At 54.1% G+C, this 20,236-nt stretch overlaps 1 protein-coding gene across 3 annotated transcripts in view; it reads right to left on the minus strand.

The window, feature by feature from the left end:
- MYH7B (myosin heavy chain 7B) overlaps positions 1–20,236 on the minus strand; it is a 42,234-nt gene that overhangs the window by 5,504 nt on the left and 16,494 nt on the right. For 2 of the 3 annotated variants that reach the window (XM_043604681.1, XM_043604683.1), the window contains exons 2-29: positions 19,592–19,686; positions 18,604–18,704; positions 16,996–17,102; positions 16,666–16,809; positions 16,082–16,238; positions 15,745–15,772; positions 14,597–14,693; positions 12,366–12,389; positions 12,098–12,190; positions 11,949–12,012; positions 10,651–10,749; positions 10,043–10,146; positions 9,751–9,889; positions 9,326–9,444; positions 9,085–9,234; positions 8,740–8,910; positions 7,329–7,508; positions 7,105–7,237; positions 6,942–7,018; positions 6,414–6,501; positions 6,096–6,213; positions 3,941–4,064; positions 3,692–3,828; positions 2,692–2,947; positions 1,515–1,757; positions 687–863; positions 439–584; positions 6–96 (exon numbers count right to left, since the gene is read on the minus strand). In XM_043604681.1, the coding sequence (XP_043460616.1) occupies positions 6–96; positions 439–584; positions 687–863; positions 1,515–1,757; positions 2,692–2,947; positions 3,692–3,828; positions 3,941–4,064; positions 6,096–6,213; positions 6,414–6,501; positions 6,942–7,018; positions 7,105–7,237; positions 7,329–7,508; positions 8,740–8,910; positions 9,085–9,234; positions 9,326–9,444; positions 9,751–9,889; positions 10,043–10,146; positions 10,651–10,749; positions 11,949–12,012; positions 12,098–12,190; positions 12,366–12,389; positions 14,597–14,693; positions 15,745–15,772; positions 16,082–16,238; positions 16,666–16,809; positions 16,996–17,102; positions 18,604–18,704; positions 19,592–19,665 (3,441 nt within the window). In that variant the 5' untranslated portion in view covers positions 19,666–19,686. Of the gene's footprint in view, positions 1–5; positions 97–438; positions 585–686; positions 864–1,514; positions 1,758–2,691; positions 2,948–3,691; positions 3,829–3,940; positions 4,065–6,095; positions 6,214–6,413; positions 6,502–6,941; positions 7,019–7,104; positions 7,238–7,328; positions 7,509–8,739; positions 8,911–9,084; positions 9,235–9,325; positions 9,445–9,750; positions 9,890–10,042; positions 10,147–10,650; positions 10,750–11,948; positions 12,013–12,097; positions 12,191–12,365; positions 12,390–14,596; positions 14,694–15,744; positions 15,773–16,081; positions 16,239–16,665; positions 16,810–16,995; positions 17,103–18,603; positions 18,705–19,591; positions 19,687–20,236 lie in introns of those variants that run through there. The other variant, XM_043604682.1, reaches the window with a different exon arrangement.

Here is a 20,236-nt window from a genome sequence, read left to right on the forward strand (position 1 = left end):
CACACCTGCAGTTCCTTGATCTTCTTCTGTAGCTGTGCCCCAAGGAGCTGCTCATCCTCCACCCGCAGGGTCAGCTGACTCAACTCAGAGTCCTTCCTGGAGGTGGAGGGGGCCGTGAGCCAGCGCAAGTCCTCACTTCCATCAACCTGCCTGGAGTCCCTTGGTCCTCCAGTCTCCCTCCTCCCCACCTGAGGCACCAAGCCCTCAGCGACCTCATCCCTGTGTTCCCTCTCAAACCACCCCCCACCAGAGCCTGGCTGGGACCGTTGGGGGCAAGGAAGGCAGGACACGACCACCTGCACCTGAGTGACTCCCATCTCAACCCTACACATTCAACGCCTGCAGTGAAGCAGAACTGACTGGAGGGTCCAGAGGGAGAACCAGGGTATAGGCTCAGGAGACCGCCTGCCGGTCTGCCACCGCCCAGCCCACGCCTACTTCTTGAGCTTCTCCTCCAACTCCTGCTTGTCCTGGGCAGCATCCGTCACCGACTCCTGCGTCAGCTTCAGGTCACCCTCGAGCTTGCGCTTTGCGCGCTCCGTGTCCATGCGCAGCTTCTTCTCTTGCTCCAGGGAGCACTCCAGCTATGGCGCAGGAGGCGTAGGCATGATCAGCCCCCAGGCGTGAGCCACCGGCCCCGCTGTCCCAGCGCCACCACACAGGCCCCTGCTGTGACCAGGACTCACATCTTCCACTTGCTGCTCCAGCCGGAGCTTGGCCTTGGCCAGTGCGCTCACGCGGTCCTCCTCCGCCTGTAGGTCACCCAGGGCCTGCTGGTGGGCCTCCTGCAATGCCTTCTTTTCCTTGGTCAGCCGGGCCACCGACTCGTCCAGTGCCGCCATCTCCTCTGTCAGGTTCTTCACCTGTGCCAGGGCCAGGGTCACCATGAGGATGCCCCTCCCACACTCTGGTGCAAGGAGCCACCATGCCAGGTCACAGCAACCGCCCCTTCCAACTAGGGGGGACTTGGGCAAGTCGTTTCACTCTGAGCCTCAATTGGTAGTAGATGCCAGCTACTTTCGGTATAATGGGTGTTCCAGACAGTCCTGGTTTCCCCTGTGAGCACCTGAGTGAGCCCCTCTTTCCCTCCTGTATAATGAGTCAGTATTCCCAGCCCTGTGAACCATGTGGGGCTGTGCTAGGGGGTCAGGAGCAGAAGGGATCCAGAGGCACCCAGGGGATGCAGAGCCAGGAAAGGGGCTTCCTGCCCTCACGGGCCTTACCAGCCAGGATGGATGACAAAATACTGGCATTTGCTGAGCACCTGCTGTGCGCTAAGCCCTGTGCTGAGTGCAAGCAAAAGGTGGTCACACACTGAATCCTCAACCTAATGAGGGAAGTGCTGCTATTAACCCCACCTGACAGGAGGAAATGGGAGCCCACAGAGAGGAAGTGACCTGCCCTGGGCCACCCAGCAGGGGCGTCACAGAGCCCGCAGGGAGAGCAGCAACTGCCTGGCCCCATGGCCAGCCCCCTGGCTTGGAGCCTTTCCCCCCACCTGGCCCAGACCATACCTTGTTCTCCGTGGCTTGCTTCTCCTTCTCGGCCTTGGCCAGTGTCAGCTCCAGGTCGTCGATGTCCTTCTTGAGCTCTGTGCACTCATCCTCCAGCTTGCGCCGGCGGGCGGCCAGGTCAGCATTCACCTCCTCCTCATCTTCCAGCCGCTCACTCAGCTCCTTCACCTTTGCCTCGAGCTGCACCTTGGACTTGATCAGCAAGTGGCAGCGCTCCTCAGCATCTGCCAAGTTTTCCTGCTCCTGGAGACAGACATGGGGAATGGGACAGAGCCATGGCCAGGCAAACCGGCCGAGGGACACAAGGCCAGGCCCCGGAAAAAAAGTTCCATGCAAACGTGTGACACCCACGCTCAGCTGGGGACCAAGGAATGCCTATGACCTGCTCTTGGCCCCAAAGGGGCTCAGGTGTGCTGGGCTGGGGGCTCAGGGAAAGGGATGGGCAGGGGTAGAAGCAGCACCATCAAGAGGGGAACGTCAGACAGGCTGGGGCAACCCAGAGTGAGAAGCCCAAACAAGGGCTCTCAGAGAGCTCTGGACTATGGCCTTCCAAGGGGACAGGCAGCTGTGCCATGATTGGCTTGGGTATTCTCTCCCGCCTCACCATTTCCTCACCCCTGCTTGCCCACTAGCAGGTGAGTTCTGTGACCACAGGCCTGACTTCCCACCAACGTGTCCCCAGAGCGACCGTGGGGCCTGGCACACAGGTGATACTCATAGTGTTTGCCGAAGGAAGGAATGACTCAGTGGACTTGGGAAGTTTCCAGACCCTTGATCCCTGCCCTCTGGCCATTACTGTTATGTGCCACCTGGGTTTCCATGGCCCTTAACCAGAGAAGGGAGCATGGGTCTGTGTCAGGGACAGGAATGAAGGAGGGCCAAGGAGATGGGGCTCCACTGCAGCTTTAGCAGGAGGCCAAGGTAGCATGGGGCGGGAGCATCAGGACACGGGGACAGACTGACTCTGATGGGGGACGTGAGCCCACAGTCTCTCATCTCATGGCATGTTTGGGAGTCAGAAGAAAGATGCAGATTCTGAGCACCCGTATGGCGCACCACGTCCACCCTGACCAGGGGTCTGGCTGTGTTTCCTCAAAGCAGCCTGGGGTTTTCTGGAGTGCCAGGGGCATAGATCACCACTGGAAACCCTCCATCTCCCTTCCCCTCCCCTACTCACTGCCTGGAGCTGCAGGGCCAGGTCATTCTTCTCCTGGGTGACACTGACGTGTGTCTCCTCCAGCTCCTGGCGCTTGGCCTCTGCAGTAGCCAGTGCCCCTCGCAGCCCCCGAAGCTCCGCCCGAAGGGCCGCCAGCTCTTCCTCGGCCTGCGCTGAGCGCAGCAATGGCTTCATCTTGAAAAAGAGCTTCATCCATGACCAATTCTTGACAGCATTGAAGGCGCGGATATTCCACTGGATGGTGAACAGGGCATCCCTGGGGAGGGGAAGACACGGGTGGCCAGGAGGCTCAGTGCTGCCCCTCCACGGTAACAGCCCCGATGTTCCTGGGCACCTGCCCTGGGCTGGGCTCTGCACACGGTGAACGCTTCAGCATGTGATCTCAAGTGGATCTAATGCCTCTGCTTTATTGTGAGGTGGAGAGAGAAGCCCAAGATCAAATGGGTCTGCCTCCAGGGTAAGGGCTCAGAAGCCCTAAATGTCCTGGTGGCCCTTGCAGTGTCCTGAAGAAACCAGGAATGTACCGATATACTCGGAGCTCTGGGGTCACATGCCTGGGCTCACACCCCAGCTTCCCCACCACTAGCCATCTGACTGGTTCTCAGACTCAGAGGGCCGCTCTGCTGATGAAGTATAGTCACAGTGCCCATCTCCTGAGGACTGTTTGGCACTTTAAGCAAGATCATGCAAATAAAGCCTCTTGCCTGGGGCCTGGCACTTAAGAGTCTCGGGAAACACTGGTTGTCATTATTACCACTCTGAGTGGCCTGGAGTGAAGAGAAAGGTGATCTTATCCTGATTTTTGAGGTGAGGAAATGGAAATTTGCAGTTGAGGGGGACAAGACAGGACCTGCTCCTTCAGAGACACCTAACCAGCCGCAGGGATAGTCTGACCCACATGAGAGACAATATCACAGGGTTGGAGAGCCTGGTGGTCCCGGCAGCCAGGATACCGTGGTCACACCCCTACCCCTGTCTGCTGCTCCCTCCCCACACACACCTGCCTCCAAGCAGGCGCTGATACTCAAGGCGCATGAGGCGGCCCCGGCTCCGTGCCTGTAGCAGCGTCAGAACCTTGGCCAGACGCTGGTCACGAAGCTCTTCCAGGATGCCTAGAAGCCCAGCCTTGAAGAACACCTGGGGGGTGGGGAGGGAGGATGCACCAGGTGTAACCCCCAGCCACCTGCATGTGTCCTGTCCAGTGTGACTGCCCACCCCCGGGTCAGCCCTAAGTCCGATGTGCCCCGACCTTGGTGTGGCCAAACTGGTATTGGGTGTGGTCAATGTCCAATGAGCCCAGGAGCTTTTCTGTGGCCTTCCTGCTGTCCACGAAGGTGTCGTCTGGGATAGCACTGGGGTTCAGGATGCGGTACCTGGGAGAGCAGGGGAGGGCTGCTGAGGAAGGGGCTGGGCAGGGGAGCAAGGGAATATTCGAAGGCCTCCCAGAGGCCACAGCAGAGGCTCCAATGGGGGAGCATGGTGACACTGGGGATTGAGCACAGTCTGCTTACAAACCTTGGGTTGCACTTAAATGCATTCATTAATTAAGTTCTTTAAGAGATTGTAGTATTGGGTGCCTGGGTGGCTCAGTCGGTTGAGCATCTGACTCTCGATTTTGGCTCAGGTCATGAACTCATGGTTCCTGGGTTCGAGCACCAGGTCAGGCCCTCCACTGAGTGCAGAGCCTGCTTGGGATCTTCTCTCTCTTTCTCTCTCTGCCCCTCCCCTGCTTGCACTCTCTCTCAATAAATAAACTTAAAAAAGGGGAGAGATTGTAGTATTTACAACAGGCACGCAACACTTTTATAATTTTTTAACTTACAATTTTTTGTAATTCATCTTATTTTTTTAGAAGGCAAAAAATATAAAGAAGGTGATACGGTATGGTGTATCAAAGCCGAAAGAACATTTGAGACAGAATTCTAAACAAGAGCAAGGGTACCCAGCACATCCACTTCTGTGGGTCCAGGTGGCTGTGGCCACAGCATTAAGGTCAGAGAAACGTGAAAGACCCCTCACCAGGGGCTGATAAACAAAGCACGGTTCACTAGACTCTGGGATACTATAGCCAGAACAAAAGGAATGATGCTGCACATCGTTAATACATCTGTCCAAACTCACAGGATGTACACTGCCATGAGCAAACCCTAACGTAAACTATGGACTTTGGGTGATTCTCCTGTAACAAATGTCCCACTCTGGTGAGGGATGCTGATCATGGAGGAGGCTGGAGGGTGGGGGGGCGGGGAGCAAAGGCATATGGGAAATCTCTTTGTACCTTCCCATTTTGCTGTGAACCTAAAACTGCTCTTTAAAAAAGTCTTAATTGGGGCGCCTGGGTGGCGCAGTCGGTTAAGCGTCCGACTTCAGCCAGGTCACGATCTCGCACTCCGTGAGTTCGAGCCCCGCGTCAGGCTCTGGGCTGATGGCTCAGAGCCTGGAGCCTGTTTATGATTCTGTGTCTCCCTCTCTCTCTGCCCCTCCCCCGTTCATGCTCTGTCTCTCTCTGTCCCAAAAAAATAAATAAACGTTGAAAAAAAAATTTTTTTTTAAAGTCTTAATTAAAAGAAAAAAAAAGGGGGATGGTGCAGACTTATGTCTGCTGATAAGGAGAATCTCTCTTACATGAAAAAACAAACTCACAAAACAAGGGTGGGCGGGGAGGAAGGAGGGAGAGCGAGCGAGCAAGCACATGCGTGGAAGCACGCCAACTATATTTGTGCCAACATGCGTACGTCAGTGTGCATGACTACAGGTACTTCAGGGGAGTGGGGCTATGGACATGTGTAGCTGATAAAATCAAACATATAAAGGGAAGGGGGAAGGAGCTAACAGCACTGACAGGCATTACACAAAGTCTAGTCTATGGGGCCCCTCACTCAACTCCCAAATCCATATCCAGCTCCTGCCTGCCCCACTTCGACTTCTCTTCTCGAACCTCTGCTGAAGACATTTCAAACCTAACTTGGTCAAAGTGGAACTCAATTCACTATCCCTCCCCACTCCATAATATGGAAAAGCCCCATCTTGGTATCTCAGCACATCTACTCCCCAGTTGCTCAGGCCCCAAACCTGGGATCACCCTTGTCTTTTTCTTATTCCCTATCCAATCCATTAACATGGCCTACTGGCTACACCTCAAATACCCGAAGCCTGATGGCTACTCCCCTAGCCCACCCCTGTCTCAGTTACCACCATCTCCCATCCGGGTGCCAGCCCAGTCTCCATGTTCAGTGTTTGGAATCTCAGTCCTTGGAACCTTGATCCCTTTGGCTCTAAGTGTGTGCCTTTCCCATTCCCTCAGGCTGCTGCCTACACCCGGGGGGAGGGCAAGGGGGAAGGTGGCTGTATAGGAGCAGGAAAGGGGGTGGTGGGAAGCCAGGGCTGGGCAGGCAGACACCCACCGCTGCCGGAAGTCAGCATAGAGCAGCCTGTTGGGGAATCCTTGGCGACAGATCCGGATCCCCTCCAGAACCCCATTGCAGCGAAGCTGGTGTAACACTAAGAAGGCATCCATGACCCCTGGTTGTGGTGGAGGTTAAAGGGAAAGCTTTGAAGTCAATGGACACACCTTCATGCCCCAGAGAAAGACCATCAGCCCACATAGGGGCTTTCTTTGAGACCACGCAGGCCCTGAGGAGAGGGAAGACCCAGCTTCTAAGTCTGCCTTGTCCCCTCCCTCCAATGTCCTCACCCCACCAACCCAGCCCTGGGATGACTACCTGGGGTCTTGTTCTCGTTGGGGACAATGCAACGGACAAAGTGGGGCTGTGTGGCCCGTAGGTTGGTCATCAGCTTGTTGAGGTTCTCCTGGGGGTGAGGAGAGGGGAGAAAGCACAAGAGGGGCAAGAAGCAGAATTGGAAACCATAGTGGATCAGCCTGCTGAGGACTGGTGAGCCAGGCGTCTAAGCATGCCTCTGCACATCTGTCCTTCCACTGTTCCTTGGGACCCTCTTCCCTCTTCTGTTTGACTGGGGCCCTGTCAGTCGCCTAAGTCTTCACTCCCCCATCCAATCACCATGCCTCCCACAGGCCCCATGGCTCCCACCCCATCCCCCCCAAACCCTGCCCAGGCAGCATGCGGACGGGAAGCAGCACAGACTTGCTGTGATGTTCACAAGAGAGGAGTTAAACATCACTGCAAGTCTTAACAGCCGCCCGCCCAGGGTGCAGGGGACAGAGCAGGGACCAGGGACGGGGCTGGAGACTGGCAGGTGAGGGCCTGCATGGGGCCCCGACTGGGCCTCACCTTGTGCAGCTGGGACACCGTCTGGAAAGATGCTGCCTTCTTACGCTTCTCTTTCACCCCAGACTTGGGGGGCTCAGCTAGGAGAGACATGGGACCAGTCACTCCGGGGGACGTCACTCTGTGAGTGCCCTATAGAATGGTGACCTTGTCCCTCTGTACTCACTGGAGCAGGACCCTGCATAGTTCTCATAGAGGGTGGCTAAGAGCTTGTTCTGCGACTTTTGGAAGATAGGAACCACCGTCTCATTCAGTGGATCTTTGTTTTTCTCCAGCCAGCCCACAATGCTGTAAGGCACCTGGCAGAGACCAGACAGGTGCTGAGCAAGGTTGGGGAACCAGGAGAAGGGAAGAAGGGGGTCAAGGGTTGGGATTCCAACAGGCACCTACCACACCCGCATAGTGGACCACCTCAAAGTGGGCCTGGTATTTGCGCTTCTTGTCAGGCCGTGGCTGCTGGAAATTGGGTGACTTTCCTGCATGGTTATCATAGAGCTTGGCCCGGAAGCTGGCGTCTGAGGCCTTGGGGAACATGCACTCCTCCTCCAGGATGGACAGGATGCCCAGTGGCTGGGGACAGGGAACAAGTTTGAAGGGCCATCATCAAGCCAGCCCATCCTGGCTGGGCCAGATCCCATATCCCGGAACCCCTCCTTCTGGAAGCCTTCCCAGACCCCCAACTTCAGCCATTGCTGGGAGGAACAGAAACCAGATGGGTACCCAGGAGTCCTGTCTTCCAAAAGAGAAGTTTGTATATTGGCTTTGAACTCCCTTCGCATGATTTGCAGCTCTGGGTCGTCCTCTTTGCTCACAGGTGCACAAACTCAAACTGGAATCTCTGTACCCACCCACCTCCTGATGTCTGTGGTCTGTCTGTCTCTCTCTCTCTCTCTCTCTCTCTCTCTCTCTCTCTCTCACACACACACACACACACACACACACAATAAAAGGGGGGAAAAAGGCAGCTGAGTTCAAATTTTGGCTTCCTCACTTACTAGCAGGGAGGCCCTTAGACCTCAATTTCCTAACCTACTAAGTGTTGAAATGAATACTTTCAGTGCTGATCTCACAGCAAAAACTGTTGACCACCCAACTATGCAAAAGCAGGACACAGAAATGCATAAAAGTCGCCTGCTGCATGAACTCTTGTGGCTTCTTCAGCAACGTTCAATGTTCAAAATACATTTTCAGAGAAAAAGATGGGATATGAGTCTGAGTCTATAAAAGAAAATGCACGTCCAGGATAAAGGGTTTGGAGGCAACTTAACCAAAGTGCCAAGACACAGGCTGTAGTAGGGTTAGGGGGCAAATATATATATTTTTTCCCTTTACTCCTGAGTTTTCAGATTTTCTTTGATTTTTCTTTCTTGCAGTCTTTGTACAACAGGGAAATAGATACAATCAATCAAATAAATTAGCAGACATACTCTCCCTTGCCTACCCCCAGGCAGGTCCGGTGAGATGGTGGCTGCAGTAGGCCCTCGTGAACTGCAAAATCGTGTGTGCCCATGACAGGCTGTTGGCCACAGTGCTGGGTGCACACTCACGTACCCACCAACACACATTCACACAACCTCCAACAAACCTATTCACACATTCACACCCATGCACGCGCTGCCATTCACACACACGAACAGAGACACAGGGCCACACTCACATACGCAAGCTCACATCGATGCACCACTGCACACATACATGGGTGCTTGCACATGCTCGCTCACAAGCCGGCACACGCTCATTCTTGCTCACTCGCCACACCCCCATCCCCCTCCCCTTGCAGTGGCCTTGCCCTAGGCCCCACCTTCTCAATGAGGTCAATGCAGGGTTGCAGGTCCAGGCCGAAGTCGATGAAGACCCAGTCGATGCCCTCCCGTTTGTACTCCTCCTGCTCCAGCACGAACATGTGCTGGTTGAAGAACTGCTGGAGCTTCTCGTTGGTGAAGTTGATGCACAGCTGCTCAAAGCTGTTGAACTATAGAGGGAGGTGCCAGGCTCATCAGATACACACGGGGAGACCCATGGAGGAACGGGGATGTGCGCGACTTCACCGCCACCTCCAGGCAGAGTCCCGGGGCTCTGGCCCCCACCCACCCATGGTCCTCTGCCTTGGAGAGAACAGAGCCCAGGGGTGTGGGCCCGCTCTCACCTCAAAGATCTCAAAACCAGCGATGTCCAGGACCCCAATGAAGAACTGACGGGGCAGCTTGGTGTCCAGGGTCTGGTTGATCCGTGACACCAGCCACCGGAACAGCCGGTCATAGGTGGCCTTGGCCAGAGCCCCCACAGCAAACACCACCTGGAGGTGTGGAGAGGCTGGGCTGGGACCTGGCAAGGAGGGTACCCTGCTCCACTGTCTCCAGGTGAGCCCTGGCCTGCAAACAGCTCACCTGCTCCACACTCTGGCCCTTGGTCACGTACTCGTTCCCCACACGCACTCGGGGGTGCAGAAGGCCTTTAAGGAGGTCCCCACTGCTGACCCCCATCAGGTAGGCAGCCTTGTCAGCACCTGGCAGGGCACACAGCAGGGGGGCGGTGAAGGAGGAGGAGGGAAAGAATATGGGCACCTGGGGGTGCTACTGGCCTCTGCCTGGAGTTAGAAGAGGGAGGCAGGGAGAGGTTGAGTTCAGGGCAGGCAAACTGTACGGCTCAGAAGGGTGAGGGTCCGGGATTGAGAAATCAGCGCTTACAATCAAGGCCAGGTAAGACTTAAATCAAAGGCTGTGGACAAGGGTTAAGGTTAACGGTCATGGACAGGACACTAGAATCAGGGTCAAGATGATGACCAGGTCAGGCCAGGGTCAGGCCCCCTCACTTTCAGTGCCGTCAGCCTCAGCCTGTTCCTCCCGCTGCTTCTGCTTGAACTTCATGTTGCCGAAGTGCAGGAGGGCCCCCACGATCTTATAGCAGGCACACTTCTCATCCACGCTGAAGCCCAGGATGTCCATGGCATGCTGTGGCAGGGGACAGAAAGATCAGAGAAGTCTGGGCTTCTCTAGGGGCCAGCTGAGCTAAGGGCACTGGAATTGCTCCCTGACCTCCCCCCAACCTCACACATCCGCACACTGCAGGCGCCCCGACCTGCCTCTCTCCCACCAGAGACCTACATCAGTGGCCATGAGCTCCTCGCCGTCATTCATGTTGTCCACAGTGATGACACCCTGGCTGCAGAAGTGGTAGTCATAGGGGTTCATCGACAGAAGCAGCATATCTGGGAGACATGCGGAGAAGCACGGTGGGTTTGGCTGCATTCACCCAGTGCTTCTCCTTCCCTCCCATCCCAGCATGGAAGGTTCTGGGGGCCACCCAGACAGGGGACTCTAGGGCCCTCCCAGGACTTCTGTGTAGCTGAGTTTCTCACCCCCTCCCCCAGGCCTGTGGCTTTTCTTTCTTTATGGTTCTCTGAGGAATGAGCCCAGTCACTATGCAGGGTGCTAGGGCACAGGGAAAACCACACTGTGTCCTTGAGGGGCTTGTAAGAGTGCATAGCTGGGCCTAGACAGAGCCACTGCTTCCCCCTTGGTGCTGGATGGGGCCTCTCCAGTCTCAGGACAGAATGAGGGACAACCTTGCCAGGGCCATGACACTAGGGGCCTATTCTCCAGTACAAGGAGAGAGCTCAGCAATAACTAGGAGTCCCAGCTAAGGAGTGGAGGGGCAGTCCCACCCAGCCCCGTGGGCTCTGACTCCCCCTTCATCCACCCCTGGCCCTCACCCTGCAGCTCTGGCTTCTTCCCCGAGAGGATCTGGTAGTAGACATGGTAACCACGCTCACCAGGCAGCTGGAAGATCACTCGCGACTTCTCCAGGAGATCTGGGGAAAAGAGGGGCACTAGCCTACCTTCTCCCTGTACCTCCCCAGAGTGGGTCACCCCAATAGAGCTGAGGGGGTGGGGGAAGTTGTCTCAGGGGTGTGTAGAGAGGCACTGTATCCACACACATGCCAACACGTACTGAAAAGTGTCTCTCTATCACGCAGGTGTCACAGGGTGGGGATGTGTGTGTGTGTCTGCAGGTCTGCGTGTCTATGGGCAGGGGTCTTCATATGTCCTTCTTTCATCTATGCTTTCATCCCTTCATCCACAGACCACACTGCTTCCCTCCAGAGCAGAGCTGGCATGTCAGTGTGTGCGTGAAGCAGAGTTTCCATGTGTTTGCAAAGGAATGAGTCAAGTAGTGAATTACAACATTCTCTGGTCATCACATGTCTGTGCTTATCCATCGGGATCTGGTGATGCATCCCAAGGTGGGGAATGGTCAGTGTAGGGGCCTCTCTGTGCATGCAGCCTGGGCCCTGGTGTCTGTGCAGTGGGGCTGGGCCAGGTGGGATGGGCAAAAAGTGAGAGGGCAGGCTTCCAGGGAGGATGGGGTGGTATGGGGGGTGGTCACAGGCCTGCCCTTTTGGAGGCCAGAGAAAGAACTGAGGTGGGGTAAGGATCCAATCACAAGGAGCCTGACTGGCCCAACAAGGATTCGGGTCTCCATCCTAAGGTAACAGGGGGCACCTGGGTGGCGGTTAAGTGTCCGACTCTTGATTTTGGCTCAGGTCATGATCTCACGGTTCGTGAGTTTGAGCCCCACATTGGGCTCTGTGCTGGCGGCAGAACCTGCTTGGGATTCTCTTTCTCTCCCTCTCTCTCTGCTCCTCCCCTGCTCCCATTCCCTCTCTTTCTCTCTCCCTCCCTCTCTCAAGATAAATAAATAGTTTAAAAAATAAAAAATAAAGATCAGGTAATGGGATCTACAAAAGGTTTTTAAACAGAAACATAATGTGGTCAAATTCGTATCTGAGAAAACATCACTCTGGCTGGGAAGATCAAGCAGAGGAATGGAGGCTCAGAGACCATAGTGGATGGAATGTTGCAGGGGAGAGTAAGGTGGTAGGGGCTGGGCGGTGGCCAGGGGATGGAGAGAAGTGCCTGGAACAGGTGGTAGCCCCAAAGATTTGAGGATGGATGCTCAGTCAGAGCAGAAAGGCCCAAGCCTCTGTTCCCCACCCTCCCCTCGACTCACAGCTGTCAATATCTGCAGATGCCAGCTTCCCAGAGGGACCAAAGTGAATGCGGATGAATTTGCCCTGTTGGCAGAGGAGCAGCATCAGTCAGGGCCCTTTACCTCCCTGCTGCCCATCCCCACGCACCTCTCCCACCATGGCCACTCACAAAGCGGGATGAGTTGTCATTCCGCAGGGTCTTGGCGTTGCCAAAAGCCTCCATGGCAGGATTGGCCTCGATGATTTGATCCTCGAGGGTGCCCTGGTGACAACAGGATGACGGGTCTGTCAGTCCTGGTGCTACCAACTGGGAGACCAGGGTACCTGATGGTCCTGTGTATCAGCGAATCCTGGACCACCTCTGGTGGGGAAAGGGAAGGGGCCTCCCAGGGCTCATTATTATTGCCTGCCCCCACTAGCACTGGCCCCACACTTACCCCAGTCTTTGTGGCCAGAAATTGCTGGAGAGAGAAGGAAGATGCCATTAGAAACTTTGAGGTCTCACCAAGCTAGGGGAGGGTGGCAGTGGTTAGCAGGACAGACTGTTAGACACCCAAACATGTAGCCCGCAACCCCACTCCCCATGCCCAACCCTGTCAGCACTGTTAGAAGGAGAAATGCTAGAAAGTGGGAGCAAGCCTGGCCCTAATCAGGCACCTGAGGCAAGGGGCTATGTCTCAGGGTCTCCTACTGGCAGCCCTTCCCCTCCTCCAGCTGTCTCTGGCCTCTTCAACGTGCCTCCCCCTCCCATATCTCCCATATCCGGTGGCCCCTCCCCCTAAACCCTGGAGCTTCCTGACTAAAGTCTACTCCTCTTCAGACCCCTCCTCAGGAAGGTGTCCCTGATGCTCTGAGGCTAGAAGAGCCCTCTTTCTGATCGACCCTTTTTACCCCTCACCTCCCACTGTGAGAGCCCTTCTTTACACTTCTCCATTGTACTGTGATGGGCTGCACCTTGACTATACAGCTGATAGACAAAATAGCCCTGTCAGGCGCATATTATTAGCCTTAATTTGCAAATGAGGAAACTAAGAGCAGGGAAATGATCTCCAGGCCACATGGTGAGGGGCAGAGCAGGAACTGAGCCCAGGCATCCTGCCTCCCATGACACCACAGACACCATATGTCTCATCTAGAGGGACTTGCTGAATGGAGGAGGTTTCCCTCTCTTACTCTTCTAGCCTCATCCTTGTCTCTCCTCTGTTCCTTTTCCTTCCCTTCCCCACCCTGGCTCCCTACAGCCTGGGAAGAAAGGGAGAGAAAGGAAGGAATGGTTTCTAGAGTTACAGGTGCCAGGACACCAGGGGACTTTGGTTATTTGCTCGCCTTCAGGGAGCCCAAGACTTAAAAATCCCCCCAGAGACACTGTTAGAGGGATGGAGGCAGGAGGGAAATGGCAAGAGCCCCTCCCACTGAGCTCCACCCCACACACTCAGGTCCAGGCCTTTTGAACAGGGCTCTCTACGGCAGATGTGGTCAAATTTGGGGCCAAGGGGAGGGGGGCTAAGGCTTTGAAGTTCCAGCATCCATAGACCCTGTGAGCCAGCCTTTCTTTCTACCTGTCTTGCCTGACACCCCACATACACTCCATCACGCAGGGCTCCTTCCTGCCCCGCCCTTCTTAGCTGCACCCCTGCCAGCTCTGGCCCTCTCCCTGCCCTCCATTCCTGTTACTGGACCAAGCCCCAACTTTCTGCAGCATCCTCAGAGACACTGTGGGGGTTCAAAAATGGGGTAGGGAAGAGAGGGAGCAAAAAGCACCAAAAAGTCAACAGCAAAAACAAAACAACTACCACAACAACAAAAAACAAAACTGCAAAGGAAAAAAAAGAAAGAAAAAACCACACAAGAAAATCAAATGGGAGAAAAAGAAAAAATAAAAACAACTTTAAATGGAAAAAAAGAAAAGAAAAAGAAGAAAGAAAAATGCCCCAGAATAAAGCAAGGCTTAACAGGACCAGGAGTGGGGGCTGTGTAGAAGGTGGCTTAGGGCTTCTGGAAAGAAAAGACGTCCATTTTGGGGTGGAGGGACACACATAGAGCTCTGAACAGCTGGTCTTGGGGGCTAGGAATGGATGTAATACTTGGAGAACAAAAACAAAACAAAACATTGGTCCCCCACTGTTTCAGAAATTTCAAAAATCCATACAGAAATCACAGGGTGAGAAATTGCCCCCTAACCCTGGGTGTTAGGAATGCCAAATGCTGTTGGCTCTGGTTAAACTCCATATAAGCCTGCTTTTTGATTGACAGCAGGTAACGATGTCTTTGCTGCACAAAAACCAAGAAAAAAAATCACTTCATAGTAAAAGCCTGTTTGGTAAACTTTTTCAAGATATGAAGGTCATGATGGAAAGGGAAATTATATAAAGTGTTTAGGAATAGCTGTGGTCCCACCCCTGTGTGTTACAGATAGGAACGCTGAGGCAGGCCCAGAATTGGGTCACACGATGTGGAAGGGCAGTCACAGCCTTTCTCTTGGTCAAGCCTTGCTCAGGCCAGAGTCCGCCACCAGGGTGGGAGGCTCAGGCAGGGCTAGAGGCTCTGGGGAATCAACTTTTTTAAAAGGAATTTAAAAAAAAAAAAAAGAAGAAGAAGAAGAAGAAGAGAAAGAAAAGAAAAACAGTGAGAAGCAGTGGGGAGCAGAGCCCGCATGGGCGAGTCTTACGGCCTTCTTGCCCGGCCCATCTCCCAGGGCAGCGACGATGGCAAAGTACTGAATGACCCTCTTGGTGTTAACCGTCTTACCGGCCCCCGACTCTCCGCTTAGATGATACAAACATGAGTCACCAAAGCCCATCTGGTCACCCTAATTCCTCCCATCCCCCAACACCCCACCCCTCAAGCAAGGCTACTCTGTCTCCCCCCCGCACCCAGCTCCCAACTCAGGACCCCCAACCCAACACTCTCCAGAAGAGATCAACCCTCAGAGGTGCTGGGTTGTGTAAAAGCAAGCCAGCATAGAACATCCCTGTGAGATGAGACACATATGATGATGTCACTGTCTACTGAGCACCAATTTCATGCCAGATACCAGGCCAAGTGCTTTACCTATATTGGCTCATTTAAGCCTTAGAAACCCTGTAAAGCAAGCACTACTATCACCCCCATTTTAGGGGTAAGGAAATGGGACTCAGGGAAGTCACATAAATGTCCCTGGTGTGTGCCAGGCACATACGTTAACCACTAACTCCTTAAAGCTCTGTATGATAAGTAAGTAGGATTGTTCTGCCTTTGTTGATGAGACTCAGGGCCCCAAGGGTACCAGCAGAAAGTGGATATGTAAGAACTTGAACCCAGGTCCTTCTGGTTTTAAAGGTCTTGCTTTTAACCACCAGGCTGCACTCACACACACACACACACTCATGCACAATGTCCATATTGGCTTGGCTGGACATGAACTTGGACATGAACTCTACCACTTTCCCAGGGGGGCAAATGAAACATCAAAATAAGATTCAGAAATAAGGAGACTGTAAGAAAGAAAGGGAAAGTAATCTCCTCCCTCCCCTTGAGCCAGAATCATAATTCCCCAAAGATTAAGGTGGGAGAAGATTCCAGGCCCTGGGGAGAGGGAGTATCAGGGCTGGTGATCACTCTGGTGTTTGGGTATCCCTTCCCTGTCCACCACCCCATAATGCATCTGCCCAGAATAGGGGCAGAGAAAATGCTCTAATTTAGCTTCAGAAGGATACCAGATCCAGGTGGTAAAAGCCCTACCCTAAGCACTTTGGACTTGGGAAATGATTTTAGTTCCATTCCCCTCCTTCCAGGTGGCCAGCATTTCCCACCACACCCCCAGAGCCCCACACTCACGTGATCAGCATGGACTGGTTCTCTCGGTCTGGAGGAAAGGGGAAGAGATAGGTAAGTTAGCCAAGGTGAGAAACCAGTCAGTCAGGAGTAGAACACTTTGGGTATCTGTGGCACTGGGGCAACCCCTCTACCACCCAGGGCCAGAAATGGGAGGACGAGGTGGGATCATCCAGACAGTGGTCGGCTCCCACTTCGAGAGACAGAATGCTACGCTAGAGTGTCCAGCAGCATCAAAAGGAAAGCAGTGCAAGTGGAGGGAAAGGGGTCCTTTACAGAGGCCTCCCTGGAGCAGGGGTGGAGGTCTTAGGTGAGGGAGAGGAGTCAAGGCGGCTCTTACTGCGCAGCATGTCATTGTAGGCATTATCTGCCACTGCATATATGTGGGGTGGGGCCTCCGAGCGGCGCTTTCCCTTGTAAGCAGCCACCACGGAGGCCGTGTAGACCGGGAGCCATTTGTAGGGGTTGATGGTGACACAGAAGAGGCCCGAGTATGTCTGAGGAGAGATTATAAAATGGGTTATTGAAGGCCAAGTTCCCATCCTCAATCCCCAGCCCTCACGAAACCGTGACCCTTGCAATATTCCCCAAGGAATCACTTAAAGTGCCCTGCCATACGCTCTGTGGCTGTCCTACCCGCCCCAGCCCTTACTCCGGCCCGCAGCCCGTAGCCCCACCTCCACATTGCCAAGCCCAAGCGTCTAGCTGCAGCTCCGCCCCTACACTCTGGTAGCCGAACCTCCTCTAGCCCCGCCCCAGCCCGGGGCCCCGCCTTCACAGCGACAAGACCTCACGCTGTCCCACCTCTAGCCCTGCTCCTTGCTCCTCCCCCCCCACGCCCCACCGCGCAGTAGCGCTTCCCCTAGCCCCGCCCCTGCCTCTTTGGCCCCACCCCCACCGAACCCAGCCTGGCCCGTGGCTCACATAGATCATCCAGCGAGCATAACGCTGGCGCAGGTTGTGTAGCACCGCTGCCTCGTTGAGGTGCGTCATCATGGCCATGTCCTCCAGCAAGTCGAAGCGAGGCGGGTTCATGGGCTGCAGCTCTGCTTCGCGCACTAGCAGCATCTGTCCGGGAGACCGTATCATAGGAGACCTTAACGTGGGGTAAGGTGGTAGGCGGGCAGCAGTTGACTGACCTCTGACCTCAGTCTCTTATGCCGGTGCCCTCCCAGACCCCTTTTTTCATCCAGTGCGCCTGCTAGCTGCACCCGAGGGGGCAGAGGAGATAATCCCGGAAGAGGGGAGCCAAACCTTCTGGTCTTTGGTCTCCACATTGACTCTGCCCCCAGTTGCCTCCGACTTGATCTCGGCCTCCACGTAGGCATCCTGTTCATCAGGTACCCAGACCCTCTTCCTCCCTGGTTGGGGGAGAGGAGTGGGGCTTTGAGAAAGGCTGAGGCACATCGAACTGGGGTTCCCAAGCCTTGTCTGTAAACCTCTGCCCCTCCCATGAGCCCCTCTGTCAGGATGCAGGAGTACACAAAGATCCTTCCAGACCCAGGATCCTGGAAGGGCAAAGCTGGGAGGGTCCGTAGGGACCTTGTCAGAGGATTCCCTGACTGAGGTAATAGGCCCTCACCACCCTGGATTACATACTTGGGTTCAGATTCCTGCTTTTGCCATATCTACCCTGCAAGCTCGGGGAAAACTCTCATTCCCTCTGGGCCTGTTCCCTCAAAGGCAAAATGTTACGGGCATCTCCTGAGGTCCCATATGGAGAAGGCCTCAAAATCAGGCACATAATTCTCAGGGGAGCTCTGCCTCTCCCATTTCGCTGAAGACCCAAACTCACTTCTCCTAATTCTGTGGCTTGTGTTCCTTCTTGCCTGGTCAGCGGGTCCCACAACTTCAGGGAGCCCATATCTCATGGTGGTTAAAGGCATGGACTCAGATAGCAGACCACCAGGTTCTGTTTCCTGTCCTGCCACTACTAGCCAAGTGCCTTACTCAGGACCAGCTACATAACTCTCAGTCCCCAGTATTACAATGCAGCACCCCTGTTAAAATATCATTAAACACTGGGGCCCCTGGGTGGCTCAGTCGGTTAAGCATCCAACTTTGGCTCAGGTCATGATCTCACTGTTCCATGGGCTCAAAACCCTGCACCAGGCTCTGTGCTGACAGCTCAGAGCCTGGAGCTTGCTTCTGATTCTGTGTCTCCCTTGCTCTCTGCCCCTCCCCCACCTACACACGCTTTCTCAAAAGCAAACATTAAAAACAAGTTTTTAAATCATTAAACATTTCAATATGGTGAGAGCTGAGTGTTAAACACAAAGGCCCTTCTGAGTGTGATGCCCTGTGCAACTGCAGAGGTTGCACACCCATGAAACTGGCCTTGGCCCTGGTCCCCAGCTCCCAGGTTATTGAGATGATGCATGGAAAGTCATTCACTCTGGGCCTGGCACAAAATAAGCACTTGATACACATTGCCTATTGTTATTATTGTCCTATGAGCAAACTAGGTCATAAATAGTAGTCTTTATTCCTGTCTTTGGCTTTAGCTCTATGGAAAACACTAAAAATAACTCCAGCACAGGTTTTACGGACACCAGCCTGCATACTAATCACTCCCATCTCAGAGGCCTCGGGCTCCAGCCACAGACTGCCGCTCCGGGAGACAGGGAATATTGTCCCATTTTACAGAGGAGCAAACCGAGGCTTGCTCACAAACATGCAGTGATGTACACAGAGTCTCAGGGAATGTACCTTTAAGGACTCCAGACTCTGAGGGAAAGGGCCAGGGCTAAAGCTTTGAAGCCAGAGTTCCCCTTCAGCCGCAAGCTCAGTTTCACCCCTCCCCACTCCTGGTCTGAGTCCATAAGGGCAATACCATGGCCGTGCCCTTCTGCCTTCACTTACCATCCCACGGGACAGTGTGCACCTTCATCAGATCCTGGTAGCCCTGGCGGAGGTAGCGGGCAGACTCCCCAAGTTCACTCACATCCATCATGGCGGTGGCACTGAGAGGTGGAAGATGAGGGTCTAAAAATCTTGGAGGTTCAAGGCAATCCAAGGCATCAGGCACTGGAAGATGGCCCTGACGGAGGAACTAAGGGACCCAGGGACCCCAAACAGGGGTGTGATTCAAAACCCACAAGGCCTAATACTCAGTGATTCCTCGGGGATCCCCATCTCAGCCTCCCTGGTGAGCCCCCAACACACATACACACACACACTCAAACACCAGAGCATCCTTTCCCAGAGATAGAGAGAGACTTGTGCCCACCCATGGGTACCCGCACCCTGTGGTTCCAACCTCAGCCCTGATCACCCACCTCAGCACACGGTGAGGGCTGGGAGTTGGGCTACCCCTTTTATTGCCACCGTCAAGGTCAGCAGAGGAGAGCTATGTCAGCAATCTCCACGTGTCACAGCCCCCCCAGCCTGGCCACAGGACACAAAAGGCAAATTCCCTTTTATCTCCACCAGCACGGCCCCTGGGCTATTTTTACCTCCCATTGTCATGGGATCACAAAGGCGGAGAGAGACACTCTTACTAAGAGAGAGGGAGGTTGGGATTCAGAGACTGATGGGGCAGGGACAAAGCCGTGAGAGATCCGGCAAGACTGAGGAGCCCAGAGAGAGAGAAACTGAGTCACAAGGAGTCTGGTCCACCCAGAAAAAGGCTCACACCCCCAGAAACAAAGAGCAAGGAGACTGAGTGAGAGGAAACAACAGAGTGCCTTCTGGGACTATTTGGCACAATCCTCTTTATACACCCAGGGAAACTGAGGCCCAGAGAAAAGAAAGCACTGGCAAATCTCACAGATAAGTAGTGGCAGAGACCAGATCAAAAAGAGAAGCAGAGAGAGTAAGATATCCCTCTCCAGTACCTGCATGCTCTTACCTCCTACCTCTATCCCCATCTCCTTGGGGTCCCCTGGGGAAATTGTACATGAAGAAAACTAGACCTGTGACCATACACGTAAAGAAATGATTTGGCTGAAAAGAAAGCAAAAGGAGGAAATTTAGAACAATTAGAAGACATTCAAGATTCCCAGGAAATCAACTTCCCACTCTTAGCCCCCTCCTGCGCCCCACTCTCAACAGGGGTTCAGTGTGCTGGCACTCAGTCTGCCTGATATGGGCTTTGGAATACATCAGGGCACTTCCAGGCTGTCCTGTCCATCACCCCATTCAGGCCCTGGTGACACCACAGAAATTTATGGTCAGAGAATCAAAGGATCCTGGAACACGAGACAGTGGACACATAGAACTACACAGGTCCAGAGCCAGGATTCCAGCCAGATGTCAGGCTGTGCCCACACAAGAAATTCTCTGTACCATCTGGCTACCAATTCCAAATATGCATATACCTATATTCTATAAAATATATAGAAATAACTTCAAAGACCCATTTTCAACCATACATAGTTCAAAACCAGGTAAGCTGATAAAAGCAGAAGAGTGGTCCTGAGGGAGAGTAATGAATGGACGAGGCACAAGAGCAGCCTCTGGAATGCAGGAAACACTATATACTGAGCAAAGAGCA

This window comes from Prionailurus bengalensis, chromosome A3 (assembly GCF_016509475.1).
Source record: "Prionailurus bengalensis isolate Pbe53 chromosome A3, Fcat_Pben_1.1_paternal_pri, whole genome shotgun sequence".
NCBI classification, from domain to species: domain Eukaryota; kingdom Metazoa; phylum Chordata; class Mammalia; order Carnivora; family Felidae; genus Prionailurus; species Prionailurus bengalensis.